The sequence below is a fragment of the Adiantum capillus-veneris genome, chromosome 4 (genome assembly GCF_014529385.1).
Source record: "Adiantum capillus-veneris isolate H3 chromosome 4, ASM1452938v2, whole genome shotgun sequence".
NCBI lineage: Eukaryota > Viridiplantae > Streptophyta > Polypodiopsida > Polypodiales > Pteridaceae > Adiantum > Adiantum capillus-veneris.
In genome coordinates, this window is record NC_140934.1 from 176,694,964 (window position 1) to 176,717,052 (window position 22,089).

A 22,089-nucleotide genomic window follows, 5' to 3' on the forward strand; every position below is an offset into this window, starting at 1 on the left:
AACTTTGCACAATCTTGGTAAAGCGATCTATGTGGTTAACCCCAAAGCTTGGGACTCCTTTACTAGGAACATTCAGAAAGCAATCAAAACTGCAGGTCCTAGATAGAAGGAATCTCAAGAGGAGTGTCCTAAGCATTTTGAACTCAAAGTTAAACATCTTACTATTAAAAAACAAGAAGGATCTTCTTTTGAAGTTGAAGCACACTATAAAAGGTGGATACAAGCCAAAACTAACCTGACCAAATTACCACAACACAATACCACAAGCTCTTGGACTTCCCCTGCCTTGAAAATTTCCTCAACCACTTGTGTTCTATCAATGAGAACTATTCTGCTACTGTGCTTGGTAGTTGCCTCTTCCTTCACCACTTCCACCATGACCTATGCCATGTCCTCTTCCATGAGCACTCCCCTCCCCCAGTGATTACTTCACCTGATGTGGGGCCAATATGCGACATCATTATATACGGTTCCTGGATAGAAACCCCTTCTAGACCCTACCAAGCCTTGCCCAGCTACGAGCACTTTCTTTACACCTGAGATGGTACAAAGGGCCATCGACAGGATGAGGACCGGGAAAGCATATGATCATGACGGTCTAGTATCGGAGCACTTTATACATGCCAGGGATATGCTGATGGAGGTTCTTGCAGTGTTGTTCAATCGTGCCATGTGTGAGGGATTACCTGAGACTTGAAGGTTGTCTAATATTGTGCCCATCTTCAAGGATGGTGACCCTACAGAGCCTGGGAATTACCACACTATTATGGTTGGACACACATTGGCACGGTTGTATGCATCTATTCTGGAGCAACACTTGAGTAGTTGGGCAGAGGGCGAGGGTGTACGAGAAAAGGGTCAGGCCGGCTCCAGGTAAATGGCTTAACATTTGTGAGAAGTGGGCATTTGTGGACCTGTGGGAGGTTGGCCTGTGGAGCAGCATGCTAAGGTTCACATACACCAGCCTCCAATATTTGCGGACGGCTTCTAGGCTGGACTATTGTTACTGCTCTTACCAAGCTAACTTGGATATGAAACTAGTAATGGCCCAATGTTTGTTAGATCACTTGCCAATCTCAATCATGCTCAGAAAAGCCAAGGAAGAAGGATAGCACCCTAAAGGGTCTAAGAAATTGATGCCAACGGGTGAGCACCTATTCAAAGATCCTCTTTTTAGAGGATTGACCAGAAAAACTTTGCACAATCTTGGTAAAGCGATCTATGTGGTTAACCCCAAAGCTTGGGACTTCTTTACTAGGAACATTAAGAAAGCAATCAAAACTGCAGGCCCTAGATTGAAGGAATCTCAAGATGAGTGTCCTAAGCATTTTGAACTCAAAGTTAAACATCTTACTATTAAAAAACAAGAAGGATCTTCTTTTGAAGTTGAAGCACACTATAAACGGTGGATACAAGCCAAAACTAACGTGACCAAATTACCACAACACAATACCACAAACTCTTGGACTTCCCCTCCCTTGAAAATTTCCTCAACCACTTGTGTACTATCACTGAGAATTATTCTGCTACTCTGCTTGGTAGTTGCCTCTTCCTTGACCACTTCCATCGTGACCTATGCCATGTCCTCTTCCATGAGCACTCCTCTCCCCCAGTGATTACTTCACCTGATGTGGGGCCAATATGCGACATCATTATATACGGTTCCTGGACAGAAACCCCTTCTAGACACTACCAAGTCTTGCCCAGCTACGAGCACTTTCATTACACCTGAGATGGTACAAAGGGCCATCGACACAACAAGATGAGGATCGGGAAGGCATATGATCATGATGGTCTAGTAGCGGAGCACTTTATACATGCCAGGGATATGCTGATGGAGGTTCTCGCAGTGTTGCTCAATCGTGCCATGTGTGAGGGATTACTTGAGACTTGAAGGTTGTCTAATATTGTGCCCATCTTCAAGGCTGGTGACCCTACAGAGCCTGGGAATTACCGCACTATTATGGTTGGACACACATTGGCACGGTTGTATGCATCTATTCTGGAGCAACACTTGAGTAGTTGGGTAGAGGGCGAGGGTGTACGAGCAAAGGGTCAGGTCGGCTTCAGGTAAATGGCTTAACATTTGTGAGAAGTGGGCATTGGTGGACCTGTGGGAGGTTGGCCTGTGGAGCAGCATGCTAAGGTTCACATACACCAGTCTCCAATATGCGCGGACGGCTTCTAGGCTGGACTATTGTTACTGCTCTTACCAAGCTAACTTGGATATGAAACTAGTAACGGCCCAATGTTTGTTAGATCACTTGCCAATCTCAATCAAGCTCATAAAAGCCAAGGAAGAAGGATAGCACCCAAAAGGGTCTAAGAAATTGATGCCAACGGGTGAGCACCTATTCAAAGATCCTCTTTTTAGAGGATTGACTAAAAAAGCTTTGCACAATCTTGGTAAAGCGATCTATGTGGTTAACCCCAAAGCTTGGGACTTCTTTACTAGGAACATTAAGAAAGCAATCAAAACTGTAGGCCCTAGATTGAAGGAATCTCAAGAGGAGTGTCCTAAGCATTTGGAACTCAAAGTTAAACATCTTACTATTAAAAAACAAGAAGGATCTTCTTTTGAAGCTGAAGCACACTATAAAAGGTGGATACAAGCCAAAACTAACCTGACCAAATTACCACAACACAATACCACAAACTCTTGGACTTCCCCTCCCTTGAAAATTTCCTCAACCACTTGTGTTCTATCACTGAGAATTATTCTGCTACTGTGCTTGGTAGTTCTCTTCCTTGACCACTTCCATCGTGACCTATGCCATGTCCTCTTCCATGAGCACTCCTCTCCCCCAGTGATTACTTCACCTGATGTGGGGCCAATATGCGACATCATTATATACGATTCCTGGATAGAAACCCCTTCTAGACACTACCAAGTCTTGCCCAACTACGAGCACTTTCATTACACCTGAGATGGTACAAAGGGCCATCGACATGACAGGATGAGGACCGGGAAGGCATATGATCATGATGGTCTAGTAGCGGAGCACTTTATACATGCCAGGGATATGCTGATGGAGGTTCTCGCAGTGTTGCTCAATCGTGCCATGTGTGAGGGATTACTTGAGACTTGAAGGTTGTCTAATATTGTGCCCATCTTCAAGGCTGGTGACCCTACAGAGCCTGGGAATTACCGCACTATTATGGTTGGACACACATTGGCACGGTTGTATGCATCTATTCTGGAGCAACACTTGAGTAGTTGGGTAGAGGGCGAGGGTGTACGAGCAAAGGGTCAGGCCGGCTTCAGGTAAGTGGCTTAACATTTGTGAGAAGGGGGCATTGGTGGACCTGTGGGAGGTTGGCCTGTGGAGCAACATGCTAAGGTTCACATACACCAGTCTCCAATATGCGCGGACGGCTTCTAGGCTGGACTATTGTTACTGCTCTTACCAAGCTAACTTGGATATGAAACTAGTAACGACCCAATGTTTGTTAGATCACTTGCCAATCTCAATCAAGCTCATAAAAGCCAAGGAAGAAGGATAGCACCCTAAAGGGTCTAAGAAATTGATGCCAACGGGTGAGCACCTATTCAAAGATCCTCTTTTTAGAGGATTGACCAGAAAAACTTTGCACAATCTTGGTAAAGCGATCTATGTGGTTAACCCCAAAGCTTGGGACTTCTTTACTAGGAACATTAAGAAAGCAATCAAAACTGCAGGCCCTAGATTGAAGGAATCTCAAGAGGAGTGTCCTAAGCATTTGGAACTCAAAGTTAAACATCTTACTATTAAAAAACAAGAAGGATCTTCTTTTGAAGCTGAAGCACACTATAAAAGGTGGATACAAGCCAAAACTAACCTGACCAAATTACCACAACCCAATACCACAAACTCTTGGACTTCCCCTCCCTTGAAAATTTCCTCAACCACCAATGTTCTATCACTGAGAATTATTCTGCTACTGTGCTTGGTAGTTCTCTTCCTTGACCACTTCCATCGTGACCTATGCCATGTCCTCTTCCATGAGCACTCCTCTCCCCCAGTGATTACTTCACCTGATGTGGGGCCAATATGCGACATCATTATATACAATTCCTGGATAGAAACCCCTTCTAGACACTACCAAGTCTTGCCCAGCTACGAGCACTTTCATTACACCTGAGATGGTACAAAGGGCCATCGACACGACAGGATGAGGACCGGGAAGGCATATGATCATGATGGTCTAGTAGCGGAGCACTTTATACATGCTAGTGATATGCTGATGGAGGTTCTCGCAGTGTTTCTCAATCGTGCCATGTGTGAGGGATTACTTGAGACTTGAAGGTTGTCTAATATTGTGCCCATCTTCAAGGCTGGTGACCCTATAGAGCCTGGGAATTACCGCACTATTATGGTTGGACACACATTGGCACGGTTGTATGCATCTATTCTGGAGCAACACTTGAGTAGTTGGGCAGAGGGCGAGGGTGTACGAGCAAAGGGTCAGGCCGGCTTCAGGTAAATGGCTTAACATTTGTGAGAAGGGGGCATTGGTGGACCTGTGGGAGGTTGGCCTGTGGAGCAGCATGCTAAGGTTCACATACACCAGTCTCCAATATGTGCGGACGGCTTCTAGGCTGGACTATTGTTACTGCTCTTACCAAGCTAACTTGGATATGAAACTAGTAACGGCCCAATGTTTGTTAGATCACTTGCAAATCTCAATCAAGCTCATAAAAGCCAAGGAAGAAGGATAGCACCCTAAAGGGTCTAAGAAATTGATGCCAACGGGTGAGCACCTATTCAAAGATCCTCTTTTTAGAGGATTGACCAGAAAAACTTTGCACAATCTTGGTAAAGCGATCTATGTGGTTAACCCCAAAGCTTGGGACTTCTTTACTAGGAACATTAAGAAAGCAATCAAAACTGCAGGCCCTAGATTGAAGGAATCTCAAGAGGAGTGTCCTAAGCATTTGGAACTCAAAGTTAAACATCTTACTATTAAAAAACAAGAAGGATATTCTTTTGAAGCTGAAGCACACTATAAAAGGTGGATACAAGCCAAAACTAACCTGACCAAATTACCACAACACAATACCACAAACTCTTGGACTTCCCCTGCCTTGAAAATTTCCTCAACCACTTGTGTTCTATCATTGAGAACTATTCTGCTACTATGCTTGGTAGTTGCCTCTTCCTTGACCACTTCCACCGTGACCTATGCCATGTCCTCTTCCTCTTCCTGTATTGTTAAAGAGGACTGGTTCAAAATTATTTATACCCTATGTAAATGAGTCTTCCTCAAGTTCCCTTTCTTCCACAATTAGTAAGGATACCAAAATTGTAATGTGGGAATGTTTTCTTGATGATGGATACTACTCTTAGACTCTCTGTATTTTGGACCCAAACCTTCTAGACATGCTTCCCCTTGTAATCATCATCAATTGTAACACCAATTGATGCAAGGGAATCACATATGCTCTTTATCTTTAGAAAATAGTCATTCATAGATAGGTTTGTTTTCTGCACTATATTCAGCTCAATCTTCAACTACAACTTCGTTGCTTTTGTGTTGGTCACATCAACAACATTAAAAATTCCCAAGCCTCCTTCAAAGTGTGAGCATCTTGTATGTGCCCAATCATAAGCCAATATAGGACCTTCCAAGCTCCTTGGTTCCAATCTTTAAAAACCTTTATCTATGTAGCAGTTGTATCTTCCTCTAGTAACACTAGTGTTGTCTCATGCGCTCCATCATGTCTTATTTTATCGATCAATGTGCTCTCCATAATCTTTACCCATAAGGACATTGGTCATTATGAACTTCCAAGCATGAAACTTGTTCTTGTCTACCTTCTTGCTAACAATTTGGTCAAGTCCATCATTGTCCCATCATTGTTGGATGGCATGTTTCCAACACTTTACCAAGTCTCTAAGAAACTTGCTAAGATTGTCAGTTACCACCTGTAACCACAGTATGCATATATACACATGTTTTACAATACTAAATAGTATATATAAACACTAGATCCAAAACAAAATTCTCTACACCACCAAAATGTAGATATGCAGAATCTTAAACCTTAGCACTTTTGCATGCGAACACACTCTAACTCCAAAATGGGGCCCAAAGTGTGCTCCGAATGGAATTTTGGTTGCATAATTTTAGTCTAAAGGACTGTCCACAAAAGTGAGATGCACAATATCCAAGTGGAATCACCTTAATCGGAGATCGTTTGGCAATGGCTCTAGAATCCTGAAACGGCTTCTTTTGTTGCTTTTACTTACTGCTCTAAGCTCCTCTGCCATAAAATCTAATATCTAACTATCCCAAATGATTTTCTCATACTAAACCGATCATTTAATATGGGAAGATAAAAGGGAGAAAGAGTTAGAATATTAATATGCATGTGTTGTTAGATCTGTTCTCAACAAGGGACCGAGAAGAGAGATAAAGATTATCTCAAAAATGGTCCAAATGGAGAGAGGTCTACCAAAGAGAAATGTGCACTTAATTTAGCTTTAAAAGATCTTGGGTAAAGCTTCATCGAAGCATCCAAAGGCTAGAGTTAAAAGCCTTTAGGCCTAGGACCAAAGGGGTGTCTATTACCTACGGTAGGTATTTTAAACCTTTGTAAATTTGGACTATGGTCACCAAGTGGATGCAAGTGGCCAAGTGAACACTCCCACTGCATGGGGCGAGCCCTCATTGTAGGGTATGAGAGAGAACACACACACACACACACACACCAAGAGCTCCCATTTTTCACATAAGACATATAGGACACATGTCAGGCTCCTAGACAGGTTGCCCCCAATGAAGCCTGAATCCTATTGGATGGCCTATGGCAAGGACCAGTGAGAATTAAGCTTGAGTAATTTGAGCTTTAACAAATTATAAAAACCTATCAAAAGAACCAATGAGAAATGAGACCCTCCTAATTCCTATCGGACATTCTACCAAGGGGTCCAATGAGAAATAAGCAGCCCATAAGCTAGCTTAATTCCTATTGGCCAATTGGTTTAGAGGTCCAATAAGAATTTATCTTCATTTAAATAATTATCTAAGCTCTCTCTAAAGGGAAAACAAGGACACTTGTCACAAGGCTACACACCTTGCTTGTTATTTCTCATTGACTAAGCCTTGGCATGGACCAATAGGATGCAACTGCATGCCTTTCTTGAGAGTCTCGTTACTCAAGCCCTTTACGAAGAGAACTGATAGTTTCTTGTTTTGCAATAACTCTCTCATAGGACACTTCTCTATGTATTTCTTGAAGCGAAGAAAAGGTTCCTTCACTTTCTCATTCTCTCTTTGCTTCAAAGCATATATTTGTGACACCGTGTTGTGCTTGATCTCCCTTTTGGAGAAGTCCTTTGCAAATTTGTGCAAGAGTTATTCTATGTGTGGAAATCATCTTTGTTCAGTGATTGAAACCACAACAAAGTCGTTCCTTCCAATGTCCGCCCAAATTTTTCGTATTGAGTGTGGAAATACTCCACCTGCTCAACTCTCAAAACTTGTTTGAAGAGTGAAACATGAGCATATGGATCCCTTGATCCATTGTACTTTGTCTTGATACATTTGGCCACTTTAGATGGTCTCTTAATGTGTTTCAATCACCAACCTAAAAAATTTGGGGTCTCTTGCAAAGAGGTTGTCATGCATTTTTTGGATGAAGATAAAGTCCCTAATCCATACTAAAAAGCTTTCTCACTAGCCCTGAGTACATAGATGTACATAATGCTTTGAGTTTTGAGAGTGCTCTTGTAAAATTTATGTATAAAGGCTTGGTTCTTCTTAGTCACTTGCAAGAGTTTTGGGTTGATCGAACTTCTAAAAGGTGGTTTTCAATGAGTACTTTTAGTCGTGCTTGATAGCCGGTGAATCGGACTCATACACCATGAGTTACATGCATTGGAAGTGGGCGGTTCCTTACTTAGAAAGTGGGTGCAGTTGCATAAGAGAAAAGGAAAGTGGGATGATTTGATAGATTTAATTAGAAAAGGTGTGGCTAAGGATTTCTAGAAATATCCGAAGTGATAAACTCCAAGCCGGGCTTTATAGCATTGCATTTGGTGCTCGGAGTCACCCGCCACGCCTCCGCCAAGATTTATCGGTGTGGGGAGCAAAAGAAATTTTTTTAGGCCTAAGTGGGGAGGTGGGAGGATGGTGCCAAGTGGCAATGGAGTAATTCCACATGGGGGGGAGCAAGTGGAAATTGGAGGGTATAAGGGGGGGAGTGAGTACCCCCTAAGGTTGTATCAAAGGGGCAAACGGAGCTTCCTTGCCTTGCTAATGGGGGCTTGTGGGTGTTGGGGGAGAGAGAGGGCGCCCTTTTTCAGTTCATACTTGCTGCCCAAGTGCTTGGGGTCCTTTTTGGTCCACTAGACACCTCGGCCCTTCCCCACTTTTCTTGGTCAAAAAGTGGTCGACATGCCATTTTCTACCCAAATTAAGCCCAAAATGGACCAATTAAAAGGTGACCAAAAAGAGAACCATGTTGGCTAAGAGCGGAGAGAAAATTACTTGGGATAAGAGCAAAAAAACTCCCCTTTTTTATAGCTGCAATTCCCTGCACACCCTTTTTGCTAAGAGAGACTAGCTTTTTTGGAGCTTTTCAGAGACACCCAACTTCGAAAGCTTGTAACTCTCTCGTCTGTTGTCAAAATCAAGCATATGGATACTCTATGGAGGTCTACACGACACAAGCTTCATCTTTATCTTCTTGGTTTTCAATAATTGTAATCATGGTTTGGGTTAGGGCTGTTTCCCACCGGACTTTACAAGTGTTCGACATAGGTGTTTTTCGCAGCTTTATGGTGTTTCCTTCCGATGGTGTGGTGTGTACAAGGCTTTAGAGGTTCTCATGTTCCTTCTTGTTTGCATGCTAAAATTGTTTTGGTGCCCCCATAGAGGAGCAAGTGCTCCTATGCTCCAATTCCTGTAAAATATGTCTATTCTACAGGCAGTGAATGTAACAGGGATGTGGGTCCTTATGGACAACCACCTATGTATGTGCAAATTGTGGACAACACTTGAGGCGGTCATATACTTGGATTGCAGCCTTTGGAGGGTTGTGAGGTTTTATGAAGCAAGCACTGGGGGCCGAATTACCAAGTGTGAGGTGGATTAGGTACTACAGCGATCCATCGACATCCCTTGAGCTTCCGACGTCACATGTAAGTGTTTTTGTGGCAATCAAACATGGCAGATGAGTTTCCACAGTTTCATGGATTGCCTAATGACAATGCACATACGTTTATTGAAAAGTTGGAAGTCAATTGCTTACTGCGCAATATACTAGAGCAAGCTATATTGTTGCGACTAATGCAATATAGTTTACAGGATGAGGCTAAAGTTTCGTTTCACAATTTTGAGGAGTTGATGCAGGCACAAAATCTAGTCGTGGTTTTGGACTACAATCGTGTGAAGCAAGCTTTCCTGGCACAATACCGATCCATCGAAGTACCTGATGAAGTTTGACATGAAATTTTGGGGTATACTCAGAGGGCTAGTCAAAGTGTTGATGATTTTGTCATGCAGTCTACCTGTTTATGGGATAAATAGGCTGGGGCTTGGGAAACGATATCCCTCCATCCATGTTAGAGAAGGACCACTTTGTGGCAAACCTAAAAGAAAGTTTGTAGTTCAAAGTTGAGCTAAAAAGACCCGTCACCTTTGAGGAGACAGTCGCCATTGCCAGAGAGAAAGAATGGAAAGCTCAAAGGCTTAATGAATACAGGAAAGAGGTCCCTGAGCAAAATAATGGTAGCCAAAAGAAGGAGAATCAGCAAAAAGCTGGAGGCCAACCTGTTCAAAGGGCTACTAATACTGAACATTGACAACAAAATATGCAAGACATAATGAACATGATGCAGGAATTACGACTTAGTGTTCTTGGTGGTGGAGGTGGTCGTGGCCGTGGATGTGGTAGAGGAATGGCTCAGGCATGTGAAGCTCAGCCTAATGTCGACGCTGGACGTGGACAAAGCGATTTTGAGCCACAGAGAAGGTTCATTCCCATCCCCACAGAGAAGGATGGGAGGGGATATGTTCCCACTTCCTCAGTAGATTCCTAACAGAGCTAATGATTATGCATTGGATATAAGAGGAGATCAAGTTACTGGACAGGAAAATCAAGCCTCAAATTTTGGTGGTCATGTGGGTGTTGTGCGAGTCAAAAAGAAAGAAGCAGATGTGCTACCAGTAGGCAAAAGAGAGAGGGAAGTCTATGCAGCACCATGGCCTAGCAGAAAGAAAGGGAAGGAGAAAGAGGGTGAAGATGCAAAAGCAAAGAGAAAGAGAAAACCTCGTAGACAATTTGAAGTGGCAGATTTACGGTTGGGAGAAGGCCAGACAGCTTACAGTTTAAAGGAAGACCTGATTTGGAGGAAAGTAGATTGTACTTTCGGACAGTTGATGAATATGGTGCCCAAACTTAAAAGGCAATGCAAGGCATTAGTGAATCCAAAAAAAGAGCCGAAGCATGGAAAAGTCAGAGTGTTGTCTGTGGGAGAGTTACTCGACATCTATCCTCTGGTGAATGCTTGGCACAAAGGTGTGGGCATGGGAGAAGACTACATTGATGGAGGTGCTCAAGTTTGTATGATCACAGAGTCATGTGTCGAGAGACTGGGTCTCATTACATGCGGAAGCTCTGGGTTTTGAATTCGACTAGCAAACCATGCCAAAGTGAAATGGTTGGGAATGATTAAGAATTGGAAGTCGAAGTCTTTACCGTGAAGGTTATAGTAAACTTTCATGTTATGCTAGTTGGTCTGGGAGCCTTTCCTCTCATTTTGGGATGACCTTGGTTGAGAGCTGTTGGTGCCGTGCAAGATTGGTGCAAGGGCACAATCGGGGTGCATGATAAGAAGGGTGAAAAGAGAGTGTTTGATATGACTACCAAACAACTTATGGCACTTGAAGATGTGAATGAGAATGAGGAGTCCGAAACTACTAGTGATGATAGTTCTAAAGACTCAAAAAGTAGTACTGCTTCGAGTTCCAATGATGAGGGTGATGTGTCATTCTTGTTATTGGAGGAGGAATATAGAAAGAAATTAGTGAAGTGTTGCAAATATCATGAATATAAATGCTTCAAGCCATTTAGAGCAACTTTAAGAGTTAATGCAACCTAAAGAAGAGGTGCCAGTGAAGAAAGAGTTGACTCAAAATTGTTAGGACAATGGCAAGGGGACTAGGCAATGTGGAAAGGGAATCCAGCTAGGGCAAGGGGGCTAGGAGCTTAGCCTATATAGTGGGAGGTTGGGAGGTGGATTCCAGGCACTAGTCTCCCATAGTCTTTACACTGATATCAGAGCCAAGTTTCTTTTTTTGGGGGAAAGGAGGGCGTGGTGTTTCTAGCTACACAAGGCCTTTGCATGATTTCATGTCGTGGACACTTTCTCTTGCTAAGGAAAACGAAGAGGTCAAAGCCGTGGAGCCTGTCTCTTGCTAAGGCAGGACGACAAGGTCGAACACCGTGTGCCAGCGGGCTTGGCAAGGGGAGCCGTTGGGTGAAGGTGCACCAAAGCGGTTGCGGGCTGGCTCAACCTGAGCGCCCAGGGACCCTGAGCAACTGTCAACACAGTGGCGGCACCCGACTAGCTTGCCTCACATCGCTCCCCCTCACCTCCGCTTGCTTCTCTTGCGATGTCTGTCTCGACGGCCATAGCTTGTGAAGCTTGGTGTTCACATACAAAACACCTAAGGCCTTTGGCCTTACGACTTAAACTAACCTAAGGGTGATTACACACACCGCATCAAGCAACAAGCATCGCTCGCAGCTTTGAACCCGGACATCGTGACCACATATTTGTAAAGAATGAGGATACATGAGAGCTACACAAGACAAGCACAAAGCACACAGAGATGGAAAGCTTCTTCTTCTTCTTCGCTGAGAAAAGAGAGTACAAAATGACTAAGTGCTAAAGCTGAAAAGTAGCACATATGTACATGCAGTCACTAAGTGTGAACTCACTAGAAGCGTACTAGGCTGGCACTATAAGTGTAGTCCAGCTGTAGAATCACTGGCAGAGATCCTCCGTGTCGGTCATCTAACGCGCCAGTGAGTAAATGCCGTAAGTGGCCAAGACCCGTAGTGGATGCCAGCTCAAGATGTAGAGCTCAACATCTCAACACTCTCCCTCGAGCTCTGCATGTCGCAGAGTCCAAGCATAGTCTGAAAACGTCGAAGCTTCTGAGCTCCGAGGGCCTTGGTAAAGATATCCGCTATCTGCTCCTCTCTGCTGACGTAGACCAAGTCGATGTCGCCCACCAACACTCGCTCTCGAACATAGTGGTAATGGACCTCTATGTGCTTGGTCCTGGCATGGAACACTGGGTTCCTAGCCAACTGCACGCTGCTGAGGTTGTCACAATGGATGACAATCTGCTGGTCCACCTGCACTCCCAAGTCCTCAAGTAATGTGCGTAGCCAAGCTACCTCGCATGCCACAACTGCTGCACCTCTGTACTCGGCCTCTGTGCTTGATAAAGCAACCATAGGCTGCTTCAAGTAACAACAACACTCCCAAAAGAGAACATGAAGCCACTCGAATATCTCCTATCAACAATGCTACCTGCCCAATCTGCATCTGTATACCCATACAATGCTAATGGCGCATCTGCTACATAGAACAATGCGTAGTCAAGAGTCCCTTGCACGTACCAAAGTGTGCGTCATACTCCATCCAAATGTGGCTTCCTCGGAAGCTGCATGAACTGACTCTCCAAGCCTACTGTGTAGCTCAAGTCTAGCCTCGTGATAGTTAAGTAGATTAGACTACCCACAATCTTCCTGTACATCTTGACATCCTCAACAAAATCACCCTTCTCTGCACTCAGCTTTGCATTCACATCCAAGGGAATAGAAATTGGCTTACAATCAGCCATACCATACTTTGACAACATGTCCAAAGCATACTGTGTATGTGACAGCCATACACCCTCTGGAGTCCTGATCACCTCAATGCCAAGAAAGTAGCACAACTCGCCCAAATCTTTCATTTCAAACTCCTGTTTGAGAAGACCCTTCACATGGTCAATCTCGATAGCATTGTCACCCACAATAATAAGGTCATCTACATATATGGTAATGACCACAATCCCCATATCACTCTCACGTACATAGAGTGAATGATCAGCATGAGCTCTCCTAAAACCAATACTGACAAGATACGTGGCAATCCTGTCATATCATGCTCTAGAGCCCTGCTTCAAACCATACAAAGCTTTGAGAAGCCTGCATACATAATCCTGGGTTTTACCTTTTCAATCCAAACCCCTTGGTTAGAATCTATATTGTCAAACCCCTTGGTAAGACATTGCATAGAAACTGCTCAAACTAGTAGCCCCTAGCCTGCATACATAATCCTGGGTTTTACCTTTTCAATCCAAACCCCTTGGTTAGAATCTATATTGTCAAACCCCTTGGTAAGACATTGCATAGAAACTGCTCAAACTAGTAGCCAATGGTGACCAACATAGTCGACCGAGTCTAATAGTGGTTGAAGTCAACTTTGGAAGTTGAACTTGTCCACTGCCCCTTGGCAGATTGCGGACTTATATCCTTGAAAGTACAACTATGATGGGATCAAACTGTCACCCTCATAATGATGGAGTGATTGTGTATTAGCTAGGTCATACCCCTAAAAATACCAGTCCTAGAGACATTATCAATGCTAGAACTTGTCTCAAGTTGGAATCTTATTCAAAACTAAATCATATCTCTGCAAGAATATGAGATAATGAAACATAACACCCAAAAGAAAGTACTCATGCCAGGTTGTCTTGCGGTTGCAACAAGAGATTACCTACTTTAAGGCTCTCGCAGTCTATTCATGTTGTCCATGAATTATTTGCTTGATAGTGAGGCCATGCCTACTTGCTATCTAGAGAAAGCATCATCTATATTTCCAGCACCTTGTGCACAAAAATTGCCCGTAGCTATAGTCATATACAATGGTCACAAGAATATATTCAAGCCTTGACTTTTTTTGAACAGAGTAACTGATGTTGTAGTGGAAGCGTAAACCATGCTTTAGTGGATTGAGTCTACAATACTAGCATGGTTTGCTCAAGTTTTATTTCTCTTTTCTTCAATTTCTTTCCCACTCCTTGGTCTTTCACCTCTTCTTGATTTTGTTGAGTAGGAGGAGAAGTCGACAATTTGGGAGAGACTTGCTGCTGCTTAGACTTGGATCTCCTCTCCTCTTGCTAGTTCGTGGTAGCTATGTCCTTAGGGAATATCCATGAATTCTTGGCAAATACATCAGATATTCTAATTCTATTTTCCTTTGTCTTTTTTAATCTCATTTCTCTCTTTGGTCGGTCTTGTGCTTTAGAACCTCATGCATCTTTTGTCGAAAAGATTCTGCTAGCTAGTTCTGCTTCGGCAATCACTTTCTGGTGTTGGTGCTGCTTGATCTTTTCTAGCCTTTCCTCTTTGATTTTCTTGAGCTTCTTGTCAATCTCTACATATTCATCATCTTGTTCATCTTTAGAGATGGCCTCTTCTACTTCCTTTTCTCTGCGGCTAGATTTGCTAGTCGTTCTTCTCAAAGCCATTGTGCTTCCTTTATTTATCTTTGAACCTGTAATCTAGGGATTTTCTTTGATAATTGTGTTTTCTTTGAATCAAAGGAATGACAAAATCCTCCTCCTCTTTAGTGGATTGGTATTCCGAGGGGATGTCTTGTTTTCTACCTTTCGGATATTGCCACTTAGATTAAAGTCCAACTCGGTGGCCTCACTATCTGGTGTTTTGGCCCTGGAGCTTTGTCCCCTTGTCCTTCTCTTGGTGGGTATTGTGGAATAGCTACCCATTGATTTGATCGCATGCTTTGCTTTGTGTAACATGTTCAATTAAGATTTCACCTGAAGTAGCTGACCTTACATGCCTAGTGCTTGATATGCTATCCTGTTTAGCACTTGGCCTGCATTCATGTAGGCCTTGTTTCTGTCATTGTCCTTGAGGTTTTCTTTGACCAGGTTTTCAAGGATATAGTTCCCCAGGTCACATCTAATTACTCTTCTTTCAGCCAACCCCCCATAGCCATCACCATTGCAATATGTAGATTAGGCTCAATATACCTCGATGGCTTCTATACTTTGAGGTTTTGTGAGATAAGCCACATTGGAAATTTCATCTTTGAATAGATCAGGTCTTTATAGGTAAACATGTTCCCTTGATACTTCACAAAAGCCTTGTCATTGTTGATTGCCTTTATTTTGCTGAGCAGGTTATGGTTTCCGGTTGGGAGATGGAGAGCCTGGTTGATCAGTTTATCAGTGATTCTAACTTTGACTATCACTCCATCTCTGTCAGTGTGGGTGGCTTCCCCATTATACTAAATTGAGCTCATTAGTTTGTGCGCCCTTTGGTAGTAGGTGCCCCAAGGTGGTAGTGTGAAGAACCCATCTAATTGTAGGCACCTTGTTCCCTCTAGCACTTTTCATTGTTGGTACAGGGTCCACAGTTCTTTTGGGAACAGGAATCCCAGGAAAGAAGGGCTTGTCCAGCCTCCCCTTATGCCTCTTTTCACTCATTGAGAGCAGACCGTGCACTTAGCGGCTGGCCAATGGACGTGAGTTGGGAAAAAGCAACCTTGGTGTGAGCGCAAGGCCGCCAAGGGGTGCGCCCACAGAAAAGAGCAGAACTCGGGTGAAGAGAAGATCCTTCTCAAACCCTGATAGCTCTCATTCTTCATCTAGCTCTTCTATTCTCTGGCATAAGAAACTAGGTCACATTAGCCTTCAAGCATCAAGCATTTGAAGAAGAAAGGGCTTGTAGAAGGTCTATTGGGTTTGCAAGTCAATGAGGAGCAACATCCATGTCCATCTTGTCAATTTGGAAAGCAAAAAAGAACCGCATTCAATAAGAGCATTTATAGAGGAAGGCATCCCTTGGAGCTCAAACACTCAAATGTTTTGGGGCCAAGTCAAAACACATCTCTTGGAGGATCTCACTACTTTTTTATATTTATGGATGACATGTCAAGAAAGGCATGGATTTATGTCTTGAATCAACAATTTGATGTGTTCTCTTATTTCAAGCGATTTAAAGCTATGGTAGAGAAGGAATGTGGAAGGTCTATAAAAACCCTTAGATCAAATAAAGGGGGGAAGTTCAATCCCAAGGAGTTTAAAGAATTTTTCTAGCAAAATGGAATCCAAAGGCAATAGACATGTGCTTACAATTTTTAACAAAATGGAGCGGCTAAGAGAAAGATTAGAGTTATTGTAGAGAATGCCCAAGCTATGCTCAAAGAAGGTAGCCTTGCAAAAGTGTATTGGGCTAAAATAGTCAACACTTCAATTTATCTCATGAATAGGAGTCCTACCAAAGCTCTCACAAATCTCACTCCCAAAGAGGCATACTCAGGTATCAAGCTCAATGTCTCTAATTTAATGGAAGTTTTTGGATGTATAGATTACATGCATATTCCTGAAGAGAAGAGAATGAAGCTTGACGTCAAGTTAAAGAGGTGTGTATTTATAGGTTATGAACTAAATTCTAAACGATATATATAGGTTGGTAAAAAATATTCAAGACCAAAGCTAAGGAGATTTACAAGGGCAAGAACCCCACCTTTTACAGACCAACATTCAACATTTAAGGCTAGATTGTCACACATTGAGGAGCCCCAAAAGCTATGAAGAAGCATCCACAAAGAAGGAGTGGATTTCAGCCATGGACAAGGAGTACAATGCTGGAAGCTAGTGGATCTACCCAAAGGAAAGCAAGCTATTGAAAGCAAGTGGGTCTACAAAACAAAGCTGCATCAAAAAGTGTCAAAACACTTCATACAAGGTGTCAAAAGACTCACCAGGTAAAGACGAACCAGCAAGCAATTGACCAAGCTAAAAAATTCCACTAGTGTTAGCTACCGTGATAGCTGCCATTTGGTCCATCTTGGAAATTTGGCCCTATCAGCCTCCTGTAGAACATCTTGCCAGGGTTCCATAAATACCCTCAAAAGACCTTGTTAAAGATTAAGCTTTGATTTATCAAATTCTTGACCTAGTGATACAATATTATTTGTTTAAGCTTACCGCTTGTAGTGATCAATCAAATTGCTCGCGAGAGATACTTGGAAGTTGAGCATGAAACCACAAAAGAACTACAAAAGAAAACTACTTTCATCAGGATGGATGATTGACATCAAGAAATGGTTTGCTAGGTGGAGGTGGATGCCCATGTAGATCAAGCAAAGGCGATTGACATTAATTCCTTTGAAGTGGACTTGCTCTCAGTTATGTGGGAAAAGTGGATGTCATCAGAAAAGTGAGAAAAATTAGAATACTAGTGTAAGAACATAAGCATGGATGCAAGATCCCTCTATCTCCAACAACAAGATAGTCGAGCACAAGACTACATCACCACACCAATGTCAGCACATGTTAGACGTGCCATAGCTCGATTTCGTACATGATCTCACTCCCTAGTCATTGAGAGTGGAGCATGGCCGAATATGCCTCGTGAGGCACGAATGTGAAAACTATGTGACGTACATGCGGTTTTTAAACTTGAAAATATTGTTGAAACAATAAATTGAGGCTCACACAACATAGACATGAACCTTCACTAGAATGGTAATGGATACACTCAAAAGATAGAGCAAGGGGAGAGAAACACAATGCACCTACTAATGGAACTTGATTTGGGTTACTGGATTGCAAGATATGCTAATTGAAAAGTAGCTCTGATCACTTCTCACTTCACAAGTATAGAGAGTACGCTTTCCTTATCCTTCTTAATAAGTGACTTCTATACCTATGGCTTCTAAAAAATGACCCCTAGGAATTTACATTTATATCAAACATAAGTGGATAGTTCTAGCTACATCACATTCTGATGAGTTTCATCTATAATTACAATTGTAGAATCAGATGTGGAATATAAATGAGTACTTTAGTAAAAAATTTACTTGATGGAGTACCCATAAGTTGCATCTCTAAACAAACACATAGCCAAAGATTTCCTAGCATTGAAGGCTTGTAGCATTTGTGGAAAGACGGGTCATCCTCCTTCCAAGTGCTTTAAGAAAGACAAAGGCAACATTAGTAGCAATCCGAAGCCCAGAAGACCAATTTGTCTAGTAGAAGAAGACAAAGAAGAAGATGAAGCAGAAGAAGGCAACAACCAACCACGACTATAATCACATTCTCTAGCTTTCGTTTTCTCCTTTATCTCTCACTGTATTTGTTCAGAGATAACTTGGATTAGCTTGGTCTGGGTCTTGGTCTTTATACATCTTTCTGAGGGGAGATATGTACTGTCTGTTGGACCAATGTTCTTTTGTTTCTTGGATTGGGGATGGTCTCCTAGATTGGGGATATTCTTTTTTTCTTGGATTGGAGTGTGTTAGAGTTTTTAGATTTCATAGTCTAAACCCCAAGTGGAAGGTTGTTAGGTTTGTCCTCTTGATCTATGCCCCTTGTCAGTAGTGACTTGAGTATAGAAAACAAGTAATTGAATTAAAGCTATACCAAATTATAGTCGATTCTAGCATCAAAAACATATTTTATAAACTCTTTCATGTCTATCATCCTATAATTTCTTTCTAGGAAAAGAATATGAAGCAATTTACCCTGATGATATCCTAGTATTTTATATCTTTTGAAAACAAAAAATAATAAATTATAAACTCTTTCATGTTTATCATCATCCTATTTCTTTCTGGGAAAAGAATGTGAAGCAATCTACCCAGTAGTATCCTAGTATTTTATATCTTTTGAAAACAAAAATAGATAGGGCAACCAAGCAATAGAAATTTTTTGTTTCCCCATCAAAACTTTGTGAGTTTAATTAGAAAGAATAATTTTTTTTTCCATAAAGAACAAGAGAGTTTTATATGAAGTAGAGAACAAAATTACATTTCAGAGCTTTACAAACTGTTGCAGAGAAAGAATAATTTTGGAAGATCAACGGACTGAATAATATTTACTCCTCATCAAAGGAAAATCTGGATTATGTATTTAATTTCCTAATTAGCCGGTGATTAAAAAACGCTACATTACCGTCGAGTAATCGTAATGAATATCAATTGTGTCCGTCATATAAAGTACACTCTCTCTCTCTCTCTCTCTCTCTCTCTCTCTCTCTCTCTCCGGAGTCTCAAGGTAAGGTTAATGGAACTCCAATGGCTCCAAAGATACCAAGTCGCAATCAAAGTAATCAAAGGCCGGTTCTGAGTGGGCTGGCTGTGCTGTGGCCGGCGGCTCCTGCTGCACATTCTTGCTTGTCGACGTTGATTGCTGCAAGCCGAAGTCCGTATTTAAAGGGAGGCTGCTGCTGCTGCTGCTGCTGCTGGGATCGGGCAGCTTCAGCCAATTAGAAAAGTCATCCAGGATATCATCGAAGTAAAAAGAGTCAGAGGAGAACATCGCCAGCTCATTACCGTAGGCCAGGTCATTCATTGCCACGTCATTCTTTACATTAACTGGCTCCGCCAGATTTTTAGAATCAATGCATTGCCCTGCCTCCTCCGCTTGCGTGACGTCATTCGAGATCAGCGCTAATTGTTGAGCACTTGCAGATGATGATCCTGCTCCGTCCGACCTGCTGCTGGGCTCTCCGTAGATTAATGTTGGCTGCGTCATCATAATTATGTTGTTATTATTATATTGCTGCGGCCCGTAGACAAGATTGTTCTGTTGATAGTTATATTGAGCCCCCGTCTGCTGCTGCACGTAGTTAAACTGCGGTTGCACGATAGTGATGTTGATATCGGACTTCCTCTTTCTAGCTGGGCGGTTTCGTGTATTTTCAGCCTTCTTTCTACGCACTGGGGCTAGCTTCTGGTTGTTGTTGACGACGGCCATTTGCAGCGGCATGATCTCCAGCGGAGCAGGCAGAGGCAGCGGCAGCGGCAGCGAGGTGGCCGGCGGTGGGAGACCATTAACATGATTATCTTGATGCTTATTTTTTTGGAGTCTTCCAAAGACAGTGAAGCCCTTGCGGTCGCAGTTCCAGCATTCGTAGCGCGGCTGCAGGATCGTAGCACCCTTGTTGTCATTGTTGAAGTAGCGGAATTTGGTGAAGAGGTTGGACTTGCAACGAGGGCAGGTCGGCTGGCGTGTCTTGTAGAAGCTGCGTGCGTCGTACTTGCTCATGTACCCCACGATCACGTGAGGGTCGTCGGGCTCCTTCACCATGTAAAGCTTACCATCACCATCCTTTGCCCCTGCCCCTTCCCCATTAGCTTTATCCGCCATTAATGATATTTGTTTGCCCCTCTGATATCAACCATAATATTAGAAGCTCCAATGGCGCTCCATCCATTATTAAAACGCCGCGCCGGTGAAGCACCCTAAAAAAAGCGAAACACTTCGCGTCTTGAAAAGCTAAAAGGTTGGCTTTTGCTTTTAATTTGCCTTTACAATAGTGCCTGGACGTAGAGGCTCCGGCTGTTGAGAGAGAGAGAGAGAGAGAGAGGCCTACTTCTCGAAGAGGAGTCTCATTGTCTTGGATATTTAATGAAAGGAAAGTTAAATTGGAGGCAAATGCGAAGTTCAATATTGATGTGTGATTAATGATGAATCTGCCATTCTAGAGACTTTGGATTTTGTTTGTCCGGTTGAAAAGCTAAACAAAAGATGACTATCTACTACAGCAAACACATGCAATGGTTTGATGAGCTGGGACGTTTTGTGATTACACTAGAGCACACTATATTCCTTTCGATGAGAAATAGAGGACAAAAGAAAACTAGCCTTGCTTGGTTGACCTTGCCATAAAAATTTATTGATTTGTGGTTTAGTGTTGATGTATTGTTCCAAGTCTGAACTAAGATGTTTACATAGATTGTAGTGTAGAAAAATGAAAAAAATTAAATGGGATACAAACATGGTTATTGAGTGAGCATCTCAAGCAAGTGTGCAAAGGAGACGGGAAAGGAGAGAACATATGAAAACCATGCAACTAGTTAAACTTCTCATCATGCAATGAGGAAATGACACGTCAAACTTAGTTCATATAGTGCACGTCATACAAAAGTGCCATACAGAAATATGGTGAACATATGAAAACCATGCAACTAGTTAAACTTCTCATCATGCAATGAGGAAATGACACGTCAAACTTAGTTCATATAGTGCACGTCATACAAAAGTGCCATACAGAAATATGGTGGATAGTCGACATTGTGTCTCCCCAAAACTTATAAGGAACGAAAGCTGTGTCTTGCCCTGTAGTCTACTTGTGCAGTCCAAAAAGACACATACACATGGAGATTTAGATGCAGATAACAAACCTTTATGATTTATTGATGCAGAGTTATGTTCTTAAGTGTGAATCCTTCGATCACCACATCATGTTGTCTATGAGTCCTTTGATCACTATACTTATGGCTAACATCCCTTGTACATTCACCCTCTCTATCATGGTATGTTCGTCTTTCATACTTCACTCATGTCAATCATGTCTTCTGCAATCTCTATTGTTATGCCAATCACGTTACTCCAGTCTCCATCATGATCTCTTTTGAAACTTTTATCATCAAATCGGCTATTGCGTTCACTTCTGCTATCATGTCTACTATCACCATTGCTTCTATGTTGTCCCTAGTATCACTCTCAAGCTCCTTTTACGAATCTTTGTTGTTGGGGTATAAAGCCCAATGTGGTCGCCCAAGTAAGTGGGCGGGCCGCCAGGTATGTACACATATTCTTTTGTAAAAACCTAATAAGAACTCACTATGCTCTACACATTACAGTAGAGCGAGTTCACCATATCGTCGTGCTCTTCTTCTCGCACTCTCTCTCGTGTCGCACTTCCGCTCGTACTCCTTCAATTGGTATCAGAGCTCAGATCGAGGCTCGGGGCAGCACTGCAGGAGGCTAGAGTCACCAACTCAGATTGGAGTGAAATTCGACAGGCGAAGACACGGCCCCAAATCTCGTGGGCGAGCCCGAAGGGCTCGGTGTTGTCAGAATTTCATTTTGAGCTCAACTCAGCCACCGTTTGGCTTCGACAAAGGTCTGCGCAGGCCATTTTCGACTATGTGGTCTCGACGGGTGCAGATCCGACTCTGCAAATTTGGGGTTTTCGGCCTACGACTGCAGGTGCTGAGGATATCGACACTCCCAGAGTGTTGATTTGTGGCTGTCTACACATCGAAGGACGGCTCACAGTTC

General features: G+C 42.7%; 1 protein-coding gene across 1 annotated transcript; it reads right to left on the reverse strand.

Moving 5' to 3' along the window:
- Nucleotides 1–18,885: 18,885 nt before the first annotated feature.
- Nucleotides 18,886–20,179, reverse strand: LOC147460407 (uncharacterized). The gene has a single exon (XM_086510014.1). The coding sequence runs from the start codon at nucleotides 20,167–20,169 to the stop codon at nucleotides 19,081–19,083; it is 1,089 nt and encodes a 362-aa protein (XP_086366140.1). The 5' UTR covers nucleotides 20,170–20,179; the 3' UTR covers nucleotides 18,886–19,080.
- Between the last annotated feature and the right edge of the window lie 1,910 nt (nucleotides 20,180–22,089).

What these genes read in the sequence shown, in the direction of transcription:
- LOC147460407 (XM_086510014.1), bottom strand. Translation starts at nt 20,169, where the DNA reads ATGGCGGATAAAGCTAATGGGGAAGGGGCAGGGGCAAAGGATGGTGAT.